The following is a 20,267-nucleotide window of genomic DNA, read 5'->3' as shown; positions in this document are numbered from 1 at the left end:
TAGGCGTTCAAATTTCATACAGTAGACTCTCTTAAATTCGGGCATTTGGGAAAAAATGTCACCCGAATTAGAGAGAAATTCGATCGTCAAACTATTTGGAATGCAACGATTTTATCTTCATCTGCATCTACATATTAAGTTTACATACTTATATTTATTATAAATTTCATGAAACTCCCTTAATAATGCAAAATCACATAAAAACTAAGACAAACCATGGGCAAATTTTAGCATATTTGCTTCATTTTATAATCATAATCAAACTTGAAAAACGACAACAAAAGTTTTTCAAATGTAACTGCTGCCCATTGCTGCCCCAAAAGTAGCTCGATCTTATAATAGCCGAATTAGCGAGTCTCTACATAGGCATGAGTAAATTTTGCTCAAATTTTATTCCCCGATATGATGATTATGAAAAACCTCCTTTACTGTTACCAAAAATTTATGATGTATATTAGCGATCACACTGATCCTTCTCCGGGTCCTTCAAACCTATGTTGAACTGCGTATTATGTACGCAATTGAAATTTATTTGCCCTTTTCACAACGTAAATTCGTGAATCGTCACATAGAACAATTTCATCGCAACTTTTTTGTTAGTTCAAAATTCATGTGAAATTATTCTATAAGTTGCAGCTTAGCTGCGTTATAGAACAATTTCACAGAAAAATTTAGTGAATTCATGCACATAGAACAATTTCACTTAATCATATTAGAAAAATAAATGATTTCCGGGGAAAATGTTATGCATTTTCCGATAGTATTAGTATACACACGGCTCTTCGTTATCCGGCTGACTGGGGGACAAAATGATATTTAGGTTTTTTGAATGATCAACTGTTTTTATGTTTTGTGCTGTGTGAATTTATTTTCTGTCTGTCAAAGAACAAGAGAATTTTCTTCATTGTGTGCTTATGTTTCATTTGTTTATCACAATTATGTATTAAAAACTTCGATACAATGATAATAATACTTTAATTCATACTGGAGAAACTTCATGTTTAGTAAAAATAATTTTAAATACATCAACCGCCAGTGTTTGGCAGCTGTCACCCGGATAACGAAGTGCCGGATAACGAAGAGCCGTGTGTAATACCACTATGACAATAATTCAAAATCGACCAAAATGTGAGTTAGAAACTTGCATTTTGAGGAGACGTACTGTTTCAAATGGAACTGAAAACTGCAACTTTTGATTCGATGAATATCATGTCATGTGTTGATGTGTTATGACTTCCCACCTTATTCCAATTCCAACCGGGTAAGGTGTATACAGTATCAATGACACTGAAATGCATCTCTGGGTAATTCATTACGTTCATTACACAAAATAAAGACGCGTTGAGGAATTGTTTAAATTGAAAAGGAGATCCTGGAAAGAAACGTTTCAAAAAATAAAACAAAGTTAATTAATTTTATAAGAAGCTTTAATATAATGTATAATATTTCTTGTTCAGAGACAAATCAGTGTGACAACTCCTTACTTCCTTTCAAATACACATTTACTGGATTCAATGAATTTCTGCATGGATTCGTTTCTCACCCTTTTCAGATTAATTTACAAATATTTCCTCTTCCAAGGTCCACTTTTCACTGCCAAATTATTAATTTCATTTCAGTGAAATCGAAGCATGGAAAATAGGGTGAAAATAAATGCGATAAATGTCGAATTGGGAGAAATCATAAAGGCAGACCCTACTTCTCGTTTCCTTTTTTTTTTTGTACTAAATGACTTTTTTTTGCAATTAAAATTACTTTTCCTTTCGCATGAAATATTTTCTCTCATCACCTTCCGAATAAAGTTGCTGTAAATTCACCCATCTTTGCCCCACAATATTTAAGCTTATACTTCTTTTGTTTTGTCAAACATCTTTAGAGAAGCTGGCAGTTTTATAATTAATAATAAATTGATAATACACAGTAGGATGACGTTTTTTTTTTCTTTTCATCTTAAAAACTATTTTATTTCTCTCAAAACTGTACTTCTTCTCCTCAATTTTTAGTTACTTTTTCAAAGCATTTTGTTTTCTCAAACTTTTTTTCTTTTATCAATCGGATGTTTGCTTTAGCGAAGATTGCAATTTTTTTTTGTTTCTCTATCATGGATAAACTTTTAATCCTAAGGATAATATATTAAAATATTTTGGGGGGAAGAATAAAAATATATAAATTATCATAGAGTTCTTTAAAATAGCTCTTTTTCTCATTAAATAATTTAATTTTATAGACATTTTTTCTTGTTTATTTTTTACGTTATTTCGAACACACATTTTTTACTGCATTTATGCTTGCTCAGTAGATCTAAATAAAAAAAAAAAAGGTTGAACAAAGTATTTTCTTTTCCAGCACTGCCTCTTCTATCGAGTTTCTCAAAAAAATATCGTGAAAAGTTTCAAATAGTATTTGCAAATATTCAATTAAAAAGAGTCATTAGATTGGAAAAGCTTAACATTTCTTGTGATGTTTTCTTCTAACTTTTTTTCTTACCGTTATTACTTTTTTTTTTTAATCAATCATTCTCAATAGAGTTTTTCATGAAGAAAAAAACATATTGAAAATTTTTTTCCAAACGAAATAATTTCATTACTTTTTTTTTCCTCAAATTAATCCTCATCTCTTAACATTCAATTTAAAATTCTACAAAAATATTAGTATTAATTTCTTATTATCTAAAGGATTACCCACATTACATTGAATGGAAATTTCATTTTTATTCTTTACTCACATATTCATTTTGAGGATATAAAAACTGAGAGAAATAAACAAATAAAGGGAAATGTATAAGACGATTTTTAAAATTAAAATTATTTCGTTTTTTTCTTTTTTTACAAGAAGAATGATTTTCTAGAGGATGAGTTACGAAGTTTGACAAAAAAAACATAAATGAATATCTTTTTCAAAATAAATTTAGAAAATTTGTTTTTCTTTTAACTTTAAAAATATCCGGCAACGAACTTTTTCACATTCAATAAATATCTTTCTTTTGGGATACCTCTTCTGTGATCTATCCTGAAATAGAGTTTCTTTTTTTTCAACAATTCATATGTTTTCTTTTTTTTTACTATTTTTCTCATCTTAATTTCTTAACTCCTAAATTTATATTTTTTTTCCTTATTCTCATATTTTTTTGTATCCCATTTTTTTCTTTTTGAATTAATATTTTCTCATTATCATTTACTTAAATTGTGAATCATATGATAAAATATATTCCTTTTATTTGAACAAAATATTCTCACGTTGTTGCTGAACGCTTTTTTCAATTTCTTTTCTTTAACTGAAAAAGAAAAAGAAAAAATTTGATATTTTCCATCCTTTCAATAAGTATTCTCTTTCTCTCTGTGTTTCAAACATTCCAAAAAAAAAGGTGATTTAGCTTTAAAAGAGAAAAAAAAATATGTTTCTCACAAGCCAGAAAAAAAGCATTTGACGCAAAATACAAGGACAATACAAGAAAAGCCAATTAAGAGAGTTTTTTTTCTTCAAAAAGATAGTTCCCTACAATAAAATAAAATAGAAAAAAAACTATAATCATTGCTTTCTTTCACAGAAACAAACCAACATTTCATTGTCACTTCCCAATGAATTCATTTCTATATTAGGAAAATAAAGTAAATATAAGGATAATTTAGAAGAGGACATAAATAAAATAAAGAACAAAGGTGTTGCATGCAAATATTGCAAGAGAATACAGAAGCTTAAGATCCCTTTTCTCCAAAATTTTCTACTAATGTGTAAATATTTCAAATAGACACCACAATGTTAATATAGGATTCCATTTGCTAAAAAGATCATTATTTCTTTTGATTTAAATATCATTATTTCCATGGTTCCATTTTTTATAATAATGATTTCATCTCGGTAAAAACATTCGAAATACGGTTGTTTAGGCTGAAAAGTTACATCTTGCTTCATATTTGTTTTTCATTGCTACAATTATTACAAAGAGTATAACAATCTTATTAATTGTCTTAAATGCTAATGGAAAACGCATTTCCACATTTTCCTCTATTTTTTTTTATTTAATCTAACTTTCAATGAATTCTTTTTCCTCATGATTCTCTATTTATTTTAAATTGATTTCTCTATCGAACGCTGCAAAATTTCAATTTTTTTGTAAATCGACTGTTTTTATCATTTGCTATTTATTCTTTTTTTTTAATTAAAATTTATTGGTTATACTTTTTTCATGATTTTTTTTTCATTCAAGGATAGATATTATTTTGCAAACATTTAAAACACTAGAGAATAATGGAAAATTTTGCTAGATGGAGAGAATAGCTGGAATTTATCCCAAAAAAACCGTTGGGACACAACACTTCAATATCACACCATTCAATTAATTATTTCATTTTTCTTTCAAAAAATTTTATTTATTTATTTTGTTACTGGTGTATCCCTTTTTCAAACGCAACTTTATACTAATGTTTATATGTTTCCCACCGCTAGTTTTATCACCAAACAAAATGAAAAGTGTGAATTATGATTAAAAAAAATCACTATAGAGATAAATTTGGAAAAGTGCATTTTTGTTTTTTGTCAAAGTCGATCACACAACAACAACAGTGAAAAATTTATAGAACAGAGACCGAAAAAAATACAAAGTAAAAGAAGTAATACCAAGCAAGAAGACTCTTCACGTAACGCCAATTAGATTTTCATTGAGAAACATCAGAAAAGTAATAAAGAAATAAAATAAAAAAATATATATATAAACACAAAACAGAGGAAGGAAATAAAATTTGCAATATTATGCCATTGCAATTGCCTTTCGGCAGCATAATATTTGCTATTATAGTGTATCATTCTTTTTTTTTATCTGCAAAAATGATGTATGTATGTGTGTATGATTTGTGAATAATGAGTAATATTTACTTTTTCTTTAGTGTAAAGAACGATTTTTTCTTTTGTTCCTCCTTCTGTAGTGACGCTGGCAGAGTCTGCGAGCGACTCTCCCCACCAGCTCCCTGGTTGCATTGTGCTTTCAGAGCTGCCACCCACTGATGCATTTCACTGTCATCGTGTGCTTGCAGAAGGAATTCCGCCCCATTCGCCAATCTGAAAGGAAAGAAGGACATTTCCATTTATTTATGAGTTCTCTTTCCACCCAATAATTATCCTCGCATTTTCAACTTTGCAAAATCACAATGTGGTTTTAGTAATTTTCAACACTAATTAAAAATACAGTAGGCTCTCGCTAATTCAACTCTTTTAAGATCGGGCTTACTTTTTAATTCGGGCATCAGTTAAATTTGAAAAAAGTGTATGAACATTTTTTAAGTTTCCGAATGAAGATAATATTCTGAAATTTGGCATGTTTCGTCTTAGTTATGATGTGATTTTGCATTATAAAGGGGGTTTCATGAAATTTACCATAAATTCGAGTATGTAAACTTAGTATGAGTATGCAGAAGAACAAAAAATCGTTGAATTTCAAACAATTTGATGTCCGAATTTCTCTCTAATTCGGGCGACATTTCGGTCCCAAATGCTCGAATTTGAGAGAGTCTACTGTAGGTGGTAAAGGCCCTCATGACAAGTTGACTTTTTATATGGGGCTGTTTGAAGCCAACTCAAAAATTGATCTTGGACTCAGCTCAGGGAAAATGTATTCAAAAAACAAAAATCTAGTACATTTATCCCTCAACACTTTACAGAATCTCACAATACGAAAAACAACTTAATATTCTTTAATAAATTTCGCGTAACCGTTTCAAATGAAGAGGAACTCCCATAAGTTTTAGGCAACTTGGCAGAGACTTGGTGGCAAAGCGTCCGAGGCTTTGCAGAATAGTCAAACCTCAAAAGTACTTTCGCATAATTTACCGTTTACCGGTTCACAAGCGATTTACTGAACACATTGAATCACTCAAAATATTGCCCAAATACACCTTAGTAGGGGAAAGTATTCTCCCTTCGGACGTTCATGCCTTCAAATAATGTGAATTTCTTTTATTTTTCCAAAGAGATTTACAGAAAATTATCACGTAAGTAACAACAATTGGTGATAAGCTAACTAATATTTAATAAAAAGGTTCAATTCTCTTAAGAAAAATAAAAGAAAATTCATATTATTCGAAGGCATGAACGTTTGAAGGGAGAGTACTTTCCCCTAGTAATATACAGTAGACTCTCTCAAATTCGGGCATATGGGACCGAAATGTCAGCCGAATTAGATAGAAATTCGGCCGACAAACTTTTTGAAATGCAACGATTTTTTATTCATGTGCATATAGATATTGAGTTTACACACTCATATATAACGTAAAGTGCATGAAAATCCCTCAATAATGCAAAATCACATCAAAACTAAGATAAACCAAATTGGGGCCTCGAGTGGGTCAGTGGATAGAGTAGTAGCTCTATGACTTCGAGGTCTGGGGTTCAAAGCTGAGCAGCAGCAGAAAAAGATTTCTCATGCCATATCGGCTTTGAATTCGTCCAGTGAATGAATGAATAGTAATGTCAATAGTGCATATTGACAAAAAAGTGAACCGCCTAAACAATAGAGGCTGGTACGAGAAGGAGTTTCGATGTGAAAGTGGTACTTCAATCGATACAAATATTCGCTGTCACTGATCCCAAACACACACCGAGAAGGGATGCTGTGATATAGTAACGGCACTGACTGCTCACAGAGCTGTGATATAGAGCGGCTACCCGTATCGGGGGATAAGATAGAATAGGAGTGGGGAAGCATAAGGGGCCCAATTGGTGGCCTGGATGCATCGGAATATCCGAAATGGAGAACTGACCCCTGGCAAAATCTTATCTTAAGATAAACCATGCCAAATTTGAGCATATTTGATTCATTTGATAATCATAATCAAACTTGAAAAATGACAACAAACTTTTTTCAAATGTAACCGCTGCCCGAATTAAAAAGTAGCCCGATCTTAAAAGAACCGAATTAGCGAGAGTCTACTGTAATTGGATTTCAGGCAAAAAAATAGTTAACGGTTATGAACCGGTTCATAACCGATTGAAATCTGTTCAGGATTGTCAGGACTTCCAAGACCTTTCCAACGAACCCAATTATGAGACCATTTGGTTGAGAAATACGCTCTCTAGAGCATTTTAAACCTTTGACCTTGAAAAACCGTTATTTGGAATGATTCATCGGTATTTTGGTATAAGAACGAAATTTTACCTAAATACGACACATTAGGGGTAAGGAGTTGAAAAATATATATAACTCAAAATGGTTGGATTTTAATACTGCTCTCTTTGTAAAGTTCGAGCAGTGAAAAACATATTTTCTGAACAAAGCGATGATGATACCGACTTGAAATGTTTTGGGTCCTAAAATTCCGTTTTTGGCTTGTTAGAAATTTAATAATTATTCTAATATTTTTGAAAGCAACTTGATATCCTTTAAGTTAGTTTACATAATTACCTAAACAAAACGGAAAAAAGTAAATTTAGAAACATGGGTTCAAATTAAAGTGCTTTGCGCATACTCAACTTCTGATATAACTGTATGGAATTCACAATTGCTTTCAAATTTGAAGTATGCATTTTCAATTTTTAACTGCTCGAACTCCACGATAAGAGTTTCAACAATCCAAATTTTCCTCAACTTCTCACCATTCTCCCTTCCAAATGGTAAGAGATATCGACTTCCGATCTTCGATGACCCCCCCCCCCACGCAAGTCACCATTCTCTAGAGAAATAACTCTTCCAAATTATCGCCCCTCCCTTCCGACACTCCAAAAACGTTTTTTTTTCGACTTATCTTAAATTTGGAGTAGGCAATTTCCTTTAGATTTAGACACCTTCCACAGAAAAATCGCCTTCTTGAATTATTCAAGATCAAAGGGCCTAAATTTCAGACGATTTGGTCAAATAATTAATTAAAATATTTATGATTTTCTTTAAATACTGTAGAATCGGTCTTTTCTACTCACTCCGATTTGGAATTACGAGACTGTACGCGTCCTTGCTCGCAACCTCACTTATCTGACTATTTCAGTAAAAAGGAGGGTGCTTACGGTGCTTACCCTCTTACTAATGAAAAGATCGTCTGCTCTCTTTAAAGACCACTACACATTGGAAGCAATTTTCGTCAAAAATCACATTTTTGACAGAATTTTGACATTTTTGCCTGCAACGGTGCAGGCGATTTCCTTCAAAAAAGCAATTTTTTGACGAAAATTGCTCCTAATATGTAGAGGTTTTAAACGAAGCAAGCCGGCGCTAGCCCGTAATGGGTACATCACGAAAAGGGAGGATGCCACAAACAGATCGATTTTTAGCTTAAGTGGCGGAGGAGGCTACCGCAATATCGTCTTCTTGACCCGTTCTCAATTTCAAGATGGTTGTTGATGATTTATAGACAAATTTAAATCAACGTTAACCTTATATTCATCCAAAAAAGAGTATAAGGCAGAGGTCTTTCTCGAGATTTCGAGGAAATCGCAAAGTCTCGGACACTTTGTCAAGGCGTAACTTTATAAGCAATTAGAGTGGCTCGAGTTCCCAGTTTTCGGAAATAATATATGGGTTCCCAAAATTCCCGTAGGTTTCCTAAAGAAATATTCCCGAGAGATTCCCGAGTTCCCCGAAAAACTATATGAGTTTCCCTGAAAAATATATGGGTATCCCGAATTCCTGGAGTTTCCTAGGTTCCCAGAAAAATGTATCATTTCCCCAGGTTCCTTGAAAAGGTGTATTAGTTTCCTAAAAATATATATATTCCCGGGTTTCCGGTGGGTTTCCTGGACAGGTCAAGTTCCCTGAAATAAGATACGCCTTGATCTAAAACAAAATCTCCTGATCGATTTTCTATTTCATGGTGTAAACTTAGGATAACACGATTTTCGCCTTTTGAAAAATTTTAGACCCCCAAAAACATTATAAATCAAATCAGATCAGTATACAGACAAAGGAAGGAACAAGTATTGTGAAAAAATCCTCCAGGAAAAATTTCATTTCTCCTTTACAGGGGAGAGATGAATATTTTTCGAAGAAGCACGTAAAGGGCCTTCAAAAATTGAAAATTAGAATAAAATGTTGAAATTTTTTTAAGCGAGTGATTTTTATAATGTTTCAAAAATAATATGAGAAAAATTTACTTACTTGACTCTGAACACGTGCTTTTTCTTCGTGTAGTTACTGGCCACATCAACACTGGCGCCAGTTAACTCGAGTGGTGCTTCACCACGGAAAGTCTGTTCTGGAACAGCTTTCACCGACTTTTGGTCCTTGTAGAATGACAATCGTCCGTTTCGGCACACACAGTAAACCTAATGCAAAGCGAAAAGTAGAATGTTACCCAATGATAATTAAAAACAAAATTATTAAATTCGTACTTTATCCCATGATCGATTGGACGCCTTCTTCATATTACTCTCCCATTCGTGTTTCCTCGTGAGACTTCCTTCAACAGCACCATCTTCAGCTCCTGGACTTGGACGATCTGGACATAAGACGATCAATTAGAAAAATTGGAGGAGATAGGGTGAATTTCAATAAAATTCAACAAATAATGTTGCAAAGAATAAAAACTGTCAACAACTATTGAAAGCAAGGAAAGGATTTGTTTTCATGTTCATCAACTTAATCACATCTTCAGCATATTTTTTTTTCATCTCTCTCAGCGGGCACTTTTCTCTTGAGATTAACATTTCTTTTCCCCCAAAATGGAAAATTTTTCGTGTGTTTATCTACATTAGAGTTATTTTTGATCACAACCTCTGGAGAAAAATTCATAGTCTTTTTCACTTTTCTCTCTCTATAAGTTCTACAACATGAAATAATTATTACAATTCCTGCATGCACATTCACAAAAAAAATAGAAGCATAATAAATTTCTTCATCTTACATGAGTATCTCTAAAAAAAAAAACATACATTTTTCTTAATGATTCTTTTCCCCAATTGGACAAATATTATCCCATACACTCTCAGCTCTAGAAACACATAAACTTACATGGTAACACATATAAATAATGATAAAAATTCTCTACTAATGATTAATAAATAAATAAATATGTAGCACAAAATACCTTCTTCGTCGTCATCAATCGTGCGCGATGAACCACGTTTCCATCTAAATGAACGGAACGGGCTCTTCGAACGCGATCTTCGGCCAATTTTCAAGGAGCCCCCACTGCCCGGTGTCAGTGGATCTCCTCTCGGTGATGTTACCGGAGTACCACGTCTTTGCTGAGACCGAGCTGTTGGTTGATGAGGTGTTTGTGTCCGTTTTTGTTTAATCAATGGATTTTTTCACGTGCATTTTCCCGCACATTTGTATGAATGGTTTTTGGTTTTGGTTTTGTGCGAGGTATTTTTTTTTAACACAACAGCGCAAATAATATGAAAAAATGGACAAAGAGACACAAAACAAATGATGAGAAATAATAAATTTCAAAATAAGTATTAAAAAATAAAAATAATAATAATGAGTAATCTTGCGGCAAAAAATAAAGCTTCAAAAGAACATTACTTTAAAAATTTAGAAAAGATAGAAATATTTTTTGCCACAAGACTGAAAATGATGTTTTTAAATGAAAATTCATTTAGTTATGGCCTACATTCACCTCTAAAATTTGTTATTTTTATAATCTATCATACTACCAAATAATAAGATGAAGATTTTTAAAATAAAAACTATGTTAAAAGCTAAAGATATGCCAATCCTGAGAAAATCGTGCAACTCATTCATGCTAAAAGAATATAAAAGGTAATGTTCGTGCAAAGAAATAATAAAGAGAGGGACGACTGAGAAATTTATATGCTAATCGTGAGAATGTGTTTACTGTATAAAAAATCGTAATATTAAAAAAAACCAAATTATTTTATACATACGTGAGGATTTCTTCATAATCCCAATGGGAACAACTTCAGGTGGAATATCATGACCACCAATGTCGCCACTTCTCCCATCCTTCCGATTACTGCCTGAATCATGCATTACATTCTCATGCACTGTGTCTTGTTTAGCAATGTTACAAAAAATAATAACGAAAAAAATCAAAATAAATACAAGTCATGCATTTGGCCAAATTAAAAAATAAACTATAAGCGTGAACTATGAAATAAAAAGCAATAAATAACAAAAACCAAAAGGATAAGATGTACCAATCGAATAATCATCTTACCTCCACTTTTCTCGAGAAAAGCAAAATTAATGCCCTTATTTAGCCTTTTTTTACCTCTAATTGCACACATTTATCAATGATGTAAAAATATTGTGAAATATTACACATGAATGACACCCAAATGATGCAGTCACATTCTTCCACAAACTCTCTAATTAATGTGTTTGAACACAAGTGTTAAAAGCACCCAAAAATATGCCATCAACCCTCCCACTCTCTCTCTCTCTCTCCTTTTGCCTTAAGCCCAGAACGCCCAGAAATATAAACCATGGATGAGTGTAAAATATGAGGACAGAAAACTCTTTATGTAGACAAACACCAACATTTTGTATACATTAGTGAAGGGTGGAGAAATGTATACAAAATATAAATCTTATGTTAACATTTTGCCGTGACATTAAGTACTTTTGCCGTGATTAAATCAAACACCAACAACAGCAGAAGAAGATATACAATGAGAGTGATGGAATCCATCTACCTTTTAGTTAACCACCCCAAATCTCAAGAGACACAACAAATTATTAAAATTGATGTCGAAAAATTAATTTTTCTCTCCAAGAGAAATTTCTTTTTCTTAAAAAAACAAAGAATTTAAAGAAAGAACAATCACAGAAGCATGAACACGTTCAAGGAAATTTATCACATTGTGCAAGAATCATGTAAATTGATTTAGTTTATAAATTTTTAAATATATAACAATTAATCAACATTATTCAAACTTAAAAAAATAACTAATACGAGAAGAATAATTAAGTGAGTTTTTTTTTATAAACTATTTGCTCTGAGAAATCATTTTATTGCATATTGTGTGATTATGTAAGTTTAAAACTATTCGAATACTTTGTTAACTAAATACCATACAACAGTTACAAGTACTTTTTATAATTGAATGTTACAAGAAAAAATATTTGCAGTTTTATCTTGATCGATCCACTACCGTGTTGAGCCAATAGGCTTAGCAAAATAAACGATTTTCTTTTTTTAAGAGTACAAAAATTTAAAGCCTTCACAGATCATAAACTTGAGGATTAGCCGAGAAATAACTTGGCACAATTATAGCCGAAAATGAACGAATTCATTAGGTCCAATTTTAAGAAATGTAAAAAAATCATGTATTTGAACTTGTGATGGGGCCACAAGTAAAAAATCATGTTTTTTTTTATTTGTGAGGGGATCATCGAAGACTAAAGTCAATATCTCTTACCGTTTAGAAGCTAAAATAGTGAAAATAAAAAAAATGAATTACAGAAACTGCTCTCCTAGGGTTCTTCAGTAGTTAAAATAAAAACATTATTAACCCTAAGAGAAGTGTACCACGGATCGGAATCTGTGTAAATACCAAAAAACTGGTAGTTTTTCATATGCCAATTGTTAAATTAGAGATTCATTTAACTATTTCCATCTATTTTGCTATTTACGGAAATTAATAATATCGCTCCTTGGAAATTACAAGGGGACAAGTCACTTTTTTGCGATTTTGAGATTCTAATACACTTAGAAAGAGAATTTAATAAATTTTCAGATGATATAAGTCATTAAACTTCGTTATTAGAAAACTTTTTCAAAATTTTACTCTTTATGATTACTTGCATAATTTTTTAAGTAAAGGGGCACAAACTATATTCATCGTTCAAATTTTTGTAAAACAGGGGACTAACTCAAGCAAGTTGATCCCTTGGCATTCTAATTTCAGCAAAATTTGCACATCATTTAGAACGATAAGGAGCTAACTCACTAAAAAACATATTTTGAAACGTAAAAATATAAAAGTTTCGATGTTTATATTAGTGTTCATACAAATAGAAAAGAAAAAAAGTATTTTTGTTCAGTCATTAAATTGAGATACTTATTTACACAAAGTTGAATCTTTCATGCTGTCTCCTGAAAAATTGCCGAAAATTATTTGGCCCCTTGCAATTTCTAAGGAGCGATAGGTTTAAATGCAAGGATGCAATGTCTTCCGCGGATCGAAAGGGACTTAATCAGGTGTTCCACGGATCAGAAGGGGGTGATCCACGGATCGGCAGACGTTTTTGATGAGAATTATTTTGCTTTCTTGGCATCCAAATCACTCTACAAGGCTTCATTAAAGCTTTTCCGTCACCCTTATACGGGCTTTAGGCCTAAGGCTTAGCATATAGCTTAACCTCTCTAATTTCTTATCAGTCAAGATTTTTGGAAAGAAAATAAATTAGGATTGGATTATTCGATGCAAATGATCTTTTAGATTCTCGTTATTTAGGATTTTGAGAACTTCAAGAACATGGATAAACCCGCTAAACCTCTAGTCTGAAAACCGTATTAGAGCCTTGACAGATCTGAGGATTAGACGAGAGACGGCTTAGCGTAATTTATTAGAAATAATGGTTAAACTACATTTCCATCATTTTCCACAAAGTCGTCTCTCGGCTTAAGTCGTAAGTGTGTCTAGGGTATTACACAGTGTATCGTATACGCACACGAAAAACTTCTATAATTGTCAAACTTAATGAAACTTTCACTGGTAAATTGTTCTTTTACAACAAAAACATCCAGTAATGGCCGGTAAGATGACAGGTGGGCGCGCTGAGCGCAATTTGCCACAAAAACAAGTTTGCAAAAAATTATTTATTTTTAATATTTCTTGCCGAGACAATTAAAAATGTGCATTTATTTTGAAATTAGAATCACCGAGTATTAGTTTTTTAATTGACAAAGATTTGTAAATCATTTGATTCAAACATACAGTAGACTCTCTCTCAATTGGGCATTTGGGGCAAAATGTCATCCGGTTTATGTCATCCGGTCACGATAAAATTGGAAGAACTACAGCGATTTTGAGCAAATTAGCTTCATAATTAAACGTGAAGATTGTCATCAAAATTTTTCGCCCGATTGAAAAAGAGCCGATTGAGCGAGAGTCTACTGTAACTTATCATAAACTGTCAGACAAATTCTTTTGCGAAATTTTAAGAAAGTGATGAAAGGCGGATATCTGGCTAAGATTCTGATATAGTGATTCAATAAATTAGGTAAATAATAATTTTGTTAGAAACTCCACGAGGAATTTGGATCTATAGATTAAAATATGAACCAACATAATGCATTTAGCTAAAGATCATCGCTTAAATGCAGCGAATAATTCTCAAAAATACATTTTATTTTGGGTTGCGATACCTTCTGATCCGAGATACACTGACGATCGCTGGTATATTTCCCTTATTCCCAACCAATATTAATTCGTTAACCCATCTCTCAGCTTATTCCCACTAAAAAATGGGAACCGCCAGACAATTGAGGCTCGTACGAGACAGTTTCGGCATGAAAGTGGTACACTTTCGGGAATATGCAGCTGACGGAATTATGCACATACAAACATTTATGCAAATTTGCTAACCATTGGGAGTCAATTTATAAAATTATTTTTGAAATACGCTTTAGGGCAGAGTCACATTGACAATAAAATGCTCACCGTATTTCGTTAATTTACGCATTTTCATTGCAATTATTACGCAAATTTTTCATTACTGTATTACCTTATCTCATAATGCCATTGGCATTAAAAATACCAATAATCGATTTTTTTAAACCTTTTACTACCCATACTATAAAATTCCAGAACAAGAAAAGTCATGTAAATTAGTTTAGCACAAAAACTTAATTCACATAATTCATTTTTCATGCTGCGAGAAAGCAAAATTTACGACTTTTTGTCTATAATAAATTTTCATTTTAATCGGCATAGAAACGGAGCAAATTTTCTGGTTGAAAAATCACAATTTAAACACTTTTTGAACAATTTAATCACATAGGGTGGAATCACCAGTTCTCGCCAGTGCCCCACTTCTCGCCACTTACATTGAAATCGCTATTTTTCGCAATTTATGAAATAAATGAGTCGCAATTTTTTTGTATTGTTTCTGCTTCTACGCATAGAATCGAAAAATAATAATTATTCGTTTTGGATTCACGATTTTGATCACTTTTTAGAGCAATATTTTAAGCAAGTGCATCGAATCCAACATCTCTTACCAAATGTACTAAGTTTCGTCAAATTTTCATCAGGCCAAAAATACCTATTTGGGTAAATAATTTGTCTATTGAATATTTAATTGCACTTGTGGAATACATAAAATTTGTATTTAGTCAATTAATATTTCATTTTATATTATTTTTGTATAAAAATGAGGCATGGCGAGAAGTGGTAATATTCTGGAATTGATTTTACCACCTGTCGCCATATCTTTTCAATAGGCGACGCTAACTTCACTTCGTACATTCTCAGTTGTCAAATCTGCATTGTTTACTTTCTGCAAAAGCCCCATAATTTGATTTCTCAAATAAAAGTGAAGAAAAATCATTTAAAGAGAGTAATAATAAAGTGATCACAAGGAAAGAGAAATGGTGAATGTATTATTTTCATAGCATTGCCTAAAATAACCGAGTGTGGTTCTTTTCAAGTGGGTGGCGAGAAGTGGTTACAAATTTTACAAAACTGGCGAAAAGTGGTAAAAAGTGGCGACGAAATGGTTATTTTTGCATTATTAATAAAAATCAGTTTTTTAAGTAGTCCAGCGTTATGTTCTAGGATTATTGTTTTGACGTATCTAGAGCCAATACATCTAAGTAACTTTGTGTCAAATTTGACTTATCTTGTAACAAGGATTCAAAAGTTATGATTAAATGAATTTAATTTTTTCCTAAACATGGCGATAGCCGGTTATTCCACCCTAGTTGAATCATTTCATTTACACGGTTCTTGCACATGGTAACAAAATTGGAAAATAAGGAATTAATTTAGAACAATATTTTCATTAAGAAGAAAATCAATTTTTGAAAAAGATATAGAACTTCAAAAATAACATCTACTTTTAGCCTTTTAACTATACACTTTTCACAAATTATGTCATATGGAATGGGAAAGAAAATTTGGATAATATTTCACAAGAGGCACTTTTGTACAACTGATAATTTAATAAGGTTAATAAAGAAAATCAGAAAGAAAAAAATAGGAACGAGTGATAAACAGAAGAAACACTGTGATTAACTCTGTGAACCAACTACTGTTCTTTAGTACCTGTCTGCGAAATAGGTCTTTCTGTAGCTACAGGTGAGGCAGCTCTCATAGTTACTGTTGTTTATTTCATTTAGTTTCAGTTTTTTTTTTTCAATTTCATTTTCAATAATTTGTAATTTAGTATTTAGACAATTTTTTGGTCAATTTCATTGTTTTACAGAATTCAGATTTGGTAGCGTGTAAAAGAGATAGTGTGAAAAATTTTGCGTTAGTTTTTCCTTTCCAATTATTAGCTTCACAACACAATCTGATTCATTAGTACAGAGACAATGAGTTTTTTTTTGGCACAATAATAAATCAAAGTAAAAACAATTCATCGCTAAACATTGTGATTTGATAGAATGAACAGAAAGTGTGGTATAAATGTGAGGAAAAACAAAAGTGATTGTCAGAGAGATGAATATAAAGAAAGAGAAAATGAATAAACACACAAAAGAGCATGATTCCCTGGTTAGACCCACAAAATCATTTGCCTATGCAACATCTTGGCAATTTAATATTAACCACAACGCACAGCACTCTACGTGACTCACCGGCTTCGTGTTCACGTCCAGAATGTGGTGATCCAGGTGCATCGGCTGAATCCCTAGCTGATGCCTCAGCCTGACGTGCAGCTTCAGCTTGGGCCTGTTCAGCTGCACGTGCATCAGCTTCAGCTTGCTTGCGCTGTCTTTCCGCCTCTTCAGCAGCCTCCTGACGACGTTTCATCTCTTTGAGCTCAAACTGTACAAAAGATTAAAAAAAAGAAGAGACATTTGATCGTATGTTGTAGAGAAATTCCTAAGTGATATTCCAAAAATTACCGTAGTTAATCGCTCCAAAGCACTAAATCGTTCCTCTTGAGCAGCAGCTGATTTCTCAAACGCCTCGTGCTTCTTAATCAAATTTTCCACTTCATCAATGGTGTGGCCCAGTTCAGTTGACATCAGATATGGCTCTTGTGCTATCAACCATGCTTCAGCAACAGCAGCATCTCGGGCGAATTGATAAACCTCCAAGACTGAAGGTATATCATAAAATTTTTAATTAGGATCTGGATCAATATATCAAAAGATAACAAGGAACTATCTAACGAGCACCATATGCTACCCATTTTCAATTCAGCTGAAAACATTTGAATTTTCAACTGAATTCTGCTAACCTTAACCCATTCCTTACCATGGTATTATACATTATACGCAAATTGAGTGATTTTAGATTATTTATTCCTGGGCAATTTTTATGGATTTTTAGTAACTCTAATTCTTCAATTACTTGGGAAAAATAATCCGACAGAGATGAAAATACATTTTGTTATTGTTTTCTTGCTTCCCGGAAGGTCATGCAAAATTTTTGCTCAAAATGGCGGACGGAAAATACGACATCCCGTCGAATTTGTTAAAACTGACCTCTTTCATCTTTCCTGATTTGAATTCTAATTGCCAATTTGTTTTCTTGGATAGTTACTCTATCTAAATCAATAGAGTTTGTAATGAATTAATGGAAAAAATTTAAATTCAGTGACCGCTAAGGCGTGCGTTTGACAGGGGCTCCTCGCGCCGCCATAATAATTTTGTTTTTCTTTTCAAAAAAATCATCTATTAATCTGTAGGAAACTAATCCCAAAATATGAACATTCTATCTCAAGTATTTCTGGTACATTGATTTAATGGGTTAAAACAACACTCGCGTGGCAGTGCCATTTCCTTATAGTTGGTTAACACTTTTTGTTCAAGAACTGCTGACTGATCAGTATATTTTTGCTGATCGACTTAAAAAAAATGCTGAAAACGCTGTTTTTTTCGCGCTAACTGTGCTCGCTGGGTATAATAGCTATCATTCAAATGCAACTTAACGATTTTAGCAACTTTTTGATATTAAACTTTATGAATTACATTACTTTTTAGTGCCTGATGTTTCATGCCATTTTCTTAAAGCTTTGGTTTAACATATCTACTCACAAAATCTTTATTTTAATTTTAATTAACTCATACGTCCAAAAGCTAAACCATTTTTTGCTCTTTTTCGCTACTTAGGTAACCATAGATCCGACTCTATTGCATCGAATTTATTATCTACAAGATCTCGAAATAGCCAACAATTATCTAATTCTAGTTAAAATAAAGAGATGGCAAAACGTCCCAGCTTCGCGGAGTGTAATGGCCTCTACGCATTGGGAGAAATTTTTGTCAAAAATTGCTTTTTTGAAGGAAATTCCCTGCAGCGTTGTAGGGGGAAACGTCAAATTTCTGTCAAAAACGCAATTTTTGACGAAAATTGCTCCCAATGTGTAGACGCCTTAAGAACTTAGAAGAAAGAGCTATTCGTGTATTATCTTTTCGCATGTTTTTTGGGTAGATACCGCTTTAATACCGATTACATTGATTGATAAGTTAAAAAAAACATTCCGATATAAGAAATTCCTTAAGAAAAATAGTTTCTAGAACAAATAAAAAATAAATCCGGGAAAGGTACCAATTTACGGATATATTGCCAATTCACTACTGATTAAATCCGATGCAGTTGGGTTGGAAATTTCAAGATTTTTCAAAAAAATCCAAATTTATGCAAATCGGTTGAAAAATAGACCCTCAAAAGTGGTTAAACTTTATGTTCGAAAATTCGATAGATAGATAGATAGATAAATTTATTCATCAACAATGCTTTTCGAAGTACAGTTTCGTTTCACTGAGATCCCGTGCAATTCTTAGCGTCCACCGCCGTCTTAGCGTTGGTGATCAACCTCCAGAGCAAAACGGTGGAAAAGCTCTTTCTCAGGTTGTATATGCCAGTCATGTAAAAACATGTTTGAACTTTTTTCTTTTCTGAATACACAAAATTCCAAGGTAAAAGAGAAAAAATAAACAGAAGATCTTGCTCCGTTGAAACTGCACTGCTTTGCAGCATTGTGAGAGGTTAAAAATAGCTAGCTCTTACTGAGCTGTAAGCCATTTGGAAAAAAAACGCAGAGAAAAAACAAAAAAAATATTGCCTATGAAAAAAAAGAAAATGCATCAGGGAGGCTCCGCTCCACGACCATCCCACCAGACCCGCAAGTAGATGGTCCCAGGAACGACCTGCCCACCTTCAGTTTTGCAGATCCACACTTTACAATTTAACCTTTTACGGGGAGAGAGACCTCGGTGAAGCCGAGGAAGAGAGACCCCAAAGAAGATTTGCGGGTGAAGGTAGAGAACTTCATCTTAAGTTCAACAGATCGAACCCGTTAGCTGAAGGCTTGGAAAAAAAAAAAAAAAAAAAAACATTCCAAACAGATCACCCCCAGCTGGCCCAGAAAAGGAGATCGCAGTTGCAAAATAAGTTATCTCCCCGAAACAGAAGTCAGCTTGCAGAATAGAGAAAGAATTAACAAATAATAATGCATATCAAGAAAAAATATTCATACAACAAAAAAGTTAAAAAAAAAAAAAAAAAACTAGGGTTCCCCAGGCAAATAAATAAATAAAGATTGTCCAGACCGCTGTTACTACCTCCAAGTAAATAAAGGAACGCGAGGCAAAAAAAAAGAACACTATGTTATAGATAAAACGTTAAAAAGTTTGTAATAATTCAGAACAGCCCTCCATTTGTGACAGGATTCGGTGTATTAAGACAGTAAGGAGAAGAGAAAATCAGACAAAAAACAAAAAAACAAAAAAAAAAAAAAAAAAAAAGCAAGACAACAATAATCGACTTGAAGGAATCCAGATGAAGCCGCAAAGGGCATGAGATTAGGAGTACAAGTCCACAATATCAAGATCTCGTAAATCCATTAGAACAGATCTCAACTCAGAATTTGTGAAAGACACTCTACCATGAAGAAGGATCAATGAGTTAATCAGTCTAGGGGCACAGTACGCGTAACAGTGCTTAAAGATCTCCTTTCTGGGCCTAGGTACACAGTAGACCTCCCGGGAGCGCACATTACGAATTCGAGAAACATCATGCGGCCTGATAATCCTCTCTCCGCAGCTATTAAAGAAAAGCTTCGTAGTTCTGTACGCATAGAGGGCCCTCAGGGACATAATCTTCCAACATCTAAACAGCGGAGGTAAATGGTTTTCGAACATATATCCAAAAATTAAAAAATCGTAGGAGCCGTTTTCGAAAAAAAGAAAAAAAAAACATGG

At 32.9% G+C, this 20,267-nt stretch overlaps 1 protein-coding gene across 7 annotated transcripts in view; it reads right to left on the bottom strand.

Annotated features, from left to right (window-relative positions):
• Nucleotides 1-1,409: 1,409 nt before the first annotated feature.
• LOC129802101 (spectrin beta chain) overlaps nucleotides 1,410-20,267 on the bottom strand; it is a 43,273-nt gene continuing 24,415 nt past the window's right edge. The window contains exons 5-12 of one of the 7 annotated variants that reach the window (XM_055847679.1): nucleotides 16,962-17,158; nucleotides 16,692-16,881; nucleotides 10,810-10,935; nucleotides 10,005-10,175; nucleotides 9,310-9,416; nucleotides 9,077-9,243; nucleotides 4,873-5,055; nucleotides 1,410-3,274 (exon numbers count right to left, since the gene is read on the bottom strand). In XM_055847679.1, the coding sequence (XP_055703654.1) occupies nucleotides 3,271-3,274; nucleotides 4,873-5,055; nucleotides 9,077-9,243; nucleotides 9,310-9,416; nucleotides 10,005-10,175; nucleotides 10,810-10,935; nucleotides 16,692-16,881; nucleotides 16,962-17,158 (1,145 nt within the window). In that variant the 3' untranslated portion in view covers nucleotides 1,410-3,270. Of the gene's footprint in view, nucleotides 3,275-4,872; nucleotides 5,056-9,076; nucleotides 9,244-9,309; nucleotides 9,417-10,004; nucleotides 10,176-10,809; nucleotides 10,936-16,158; nucleotides 16,213-16,691; nucleotides 16,882-16,961; nucleotides 17,159-20,267 lie in introns of all 7 variants that reach the window. The other 6 variants (XM_055847687.1, XM_055847715.1, XM_055847704.1 and 3 more) reach the window with 6 other exon arrangements.

This window comes from Phlebotomus papatasi, chromosome 1, assembly GCF_024763615.1.
Source record: "Phlebotomus papatasi isolate M1 chromosome 1, Ppap_2.1, whole genome shotgun sequence".
NCBI classification, from domain to species: Eukaryota; Metazoa; Arthropoda; class Insecta; order Diptera; family Psychodidae; genus Phlebotomus; species Phlebotomus papatasi.
Note: the sequence above shows the minus strand (reverse complement) of the source record. Positions and strands in the feature narration are given on the sequence as shown.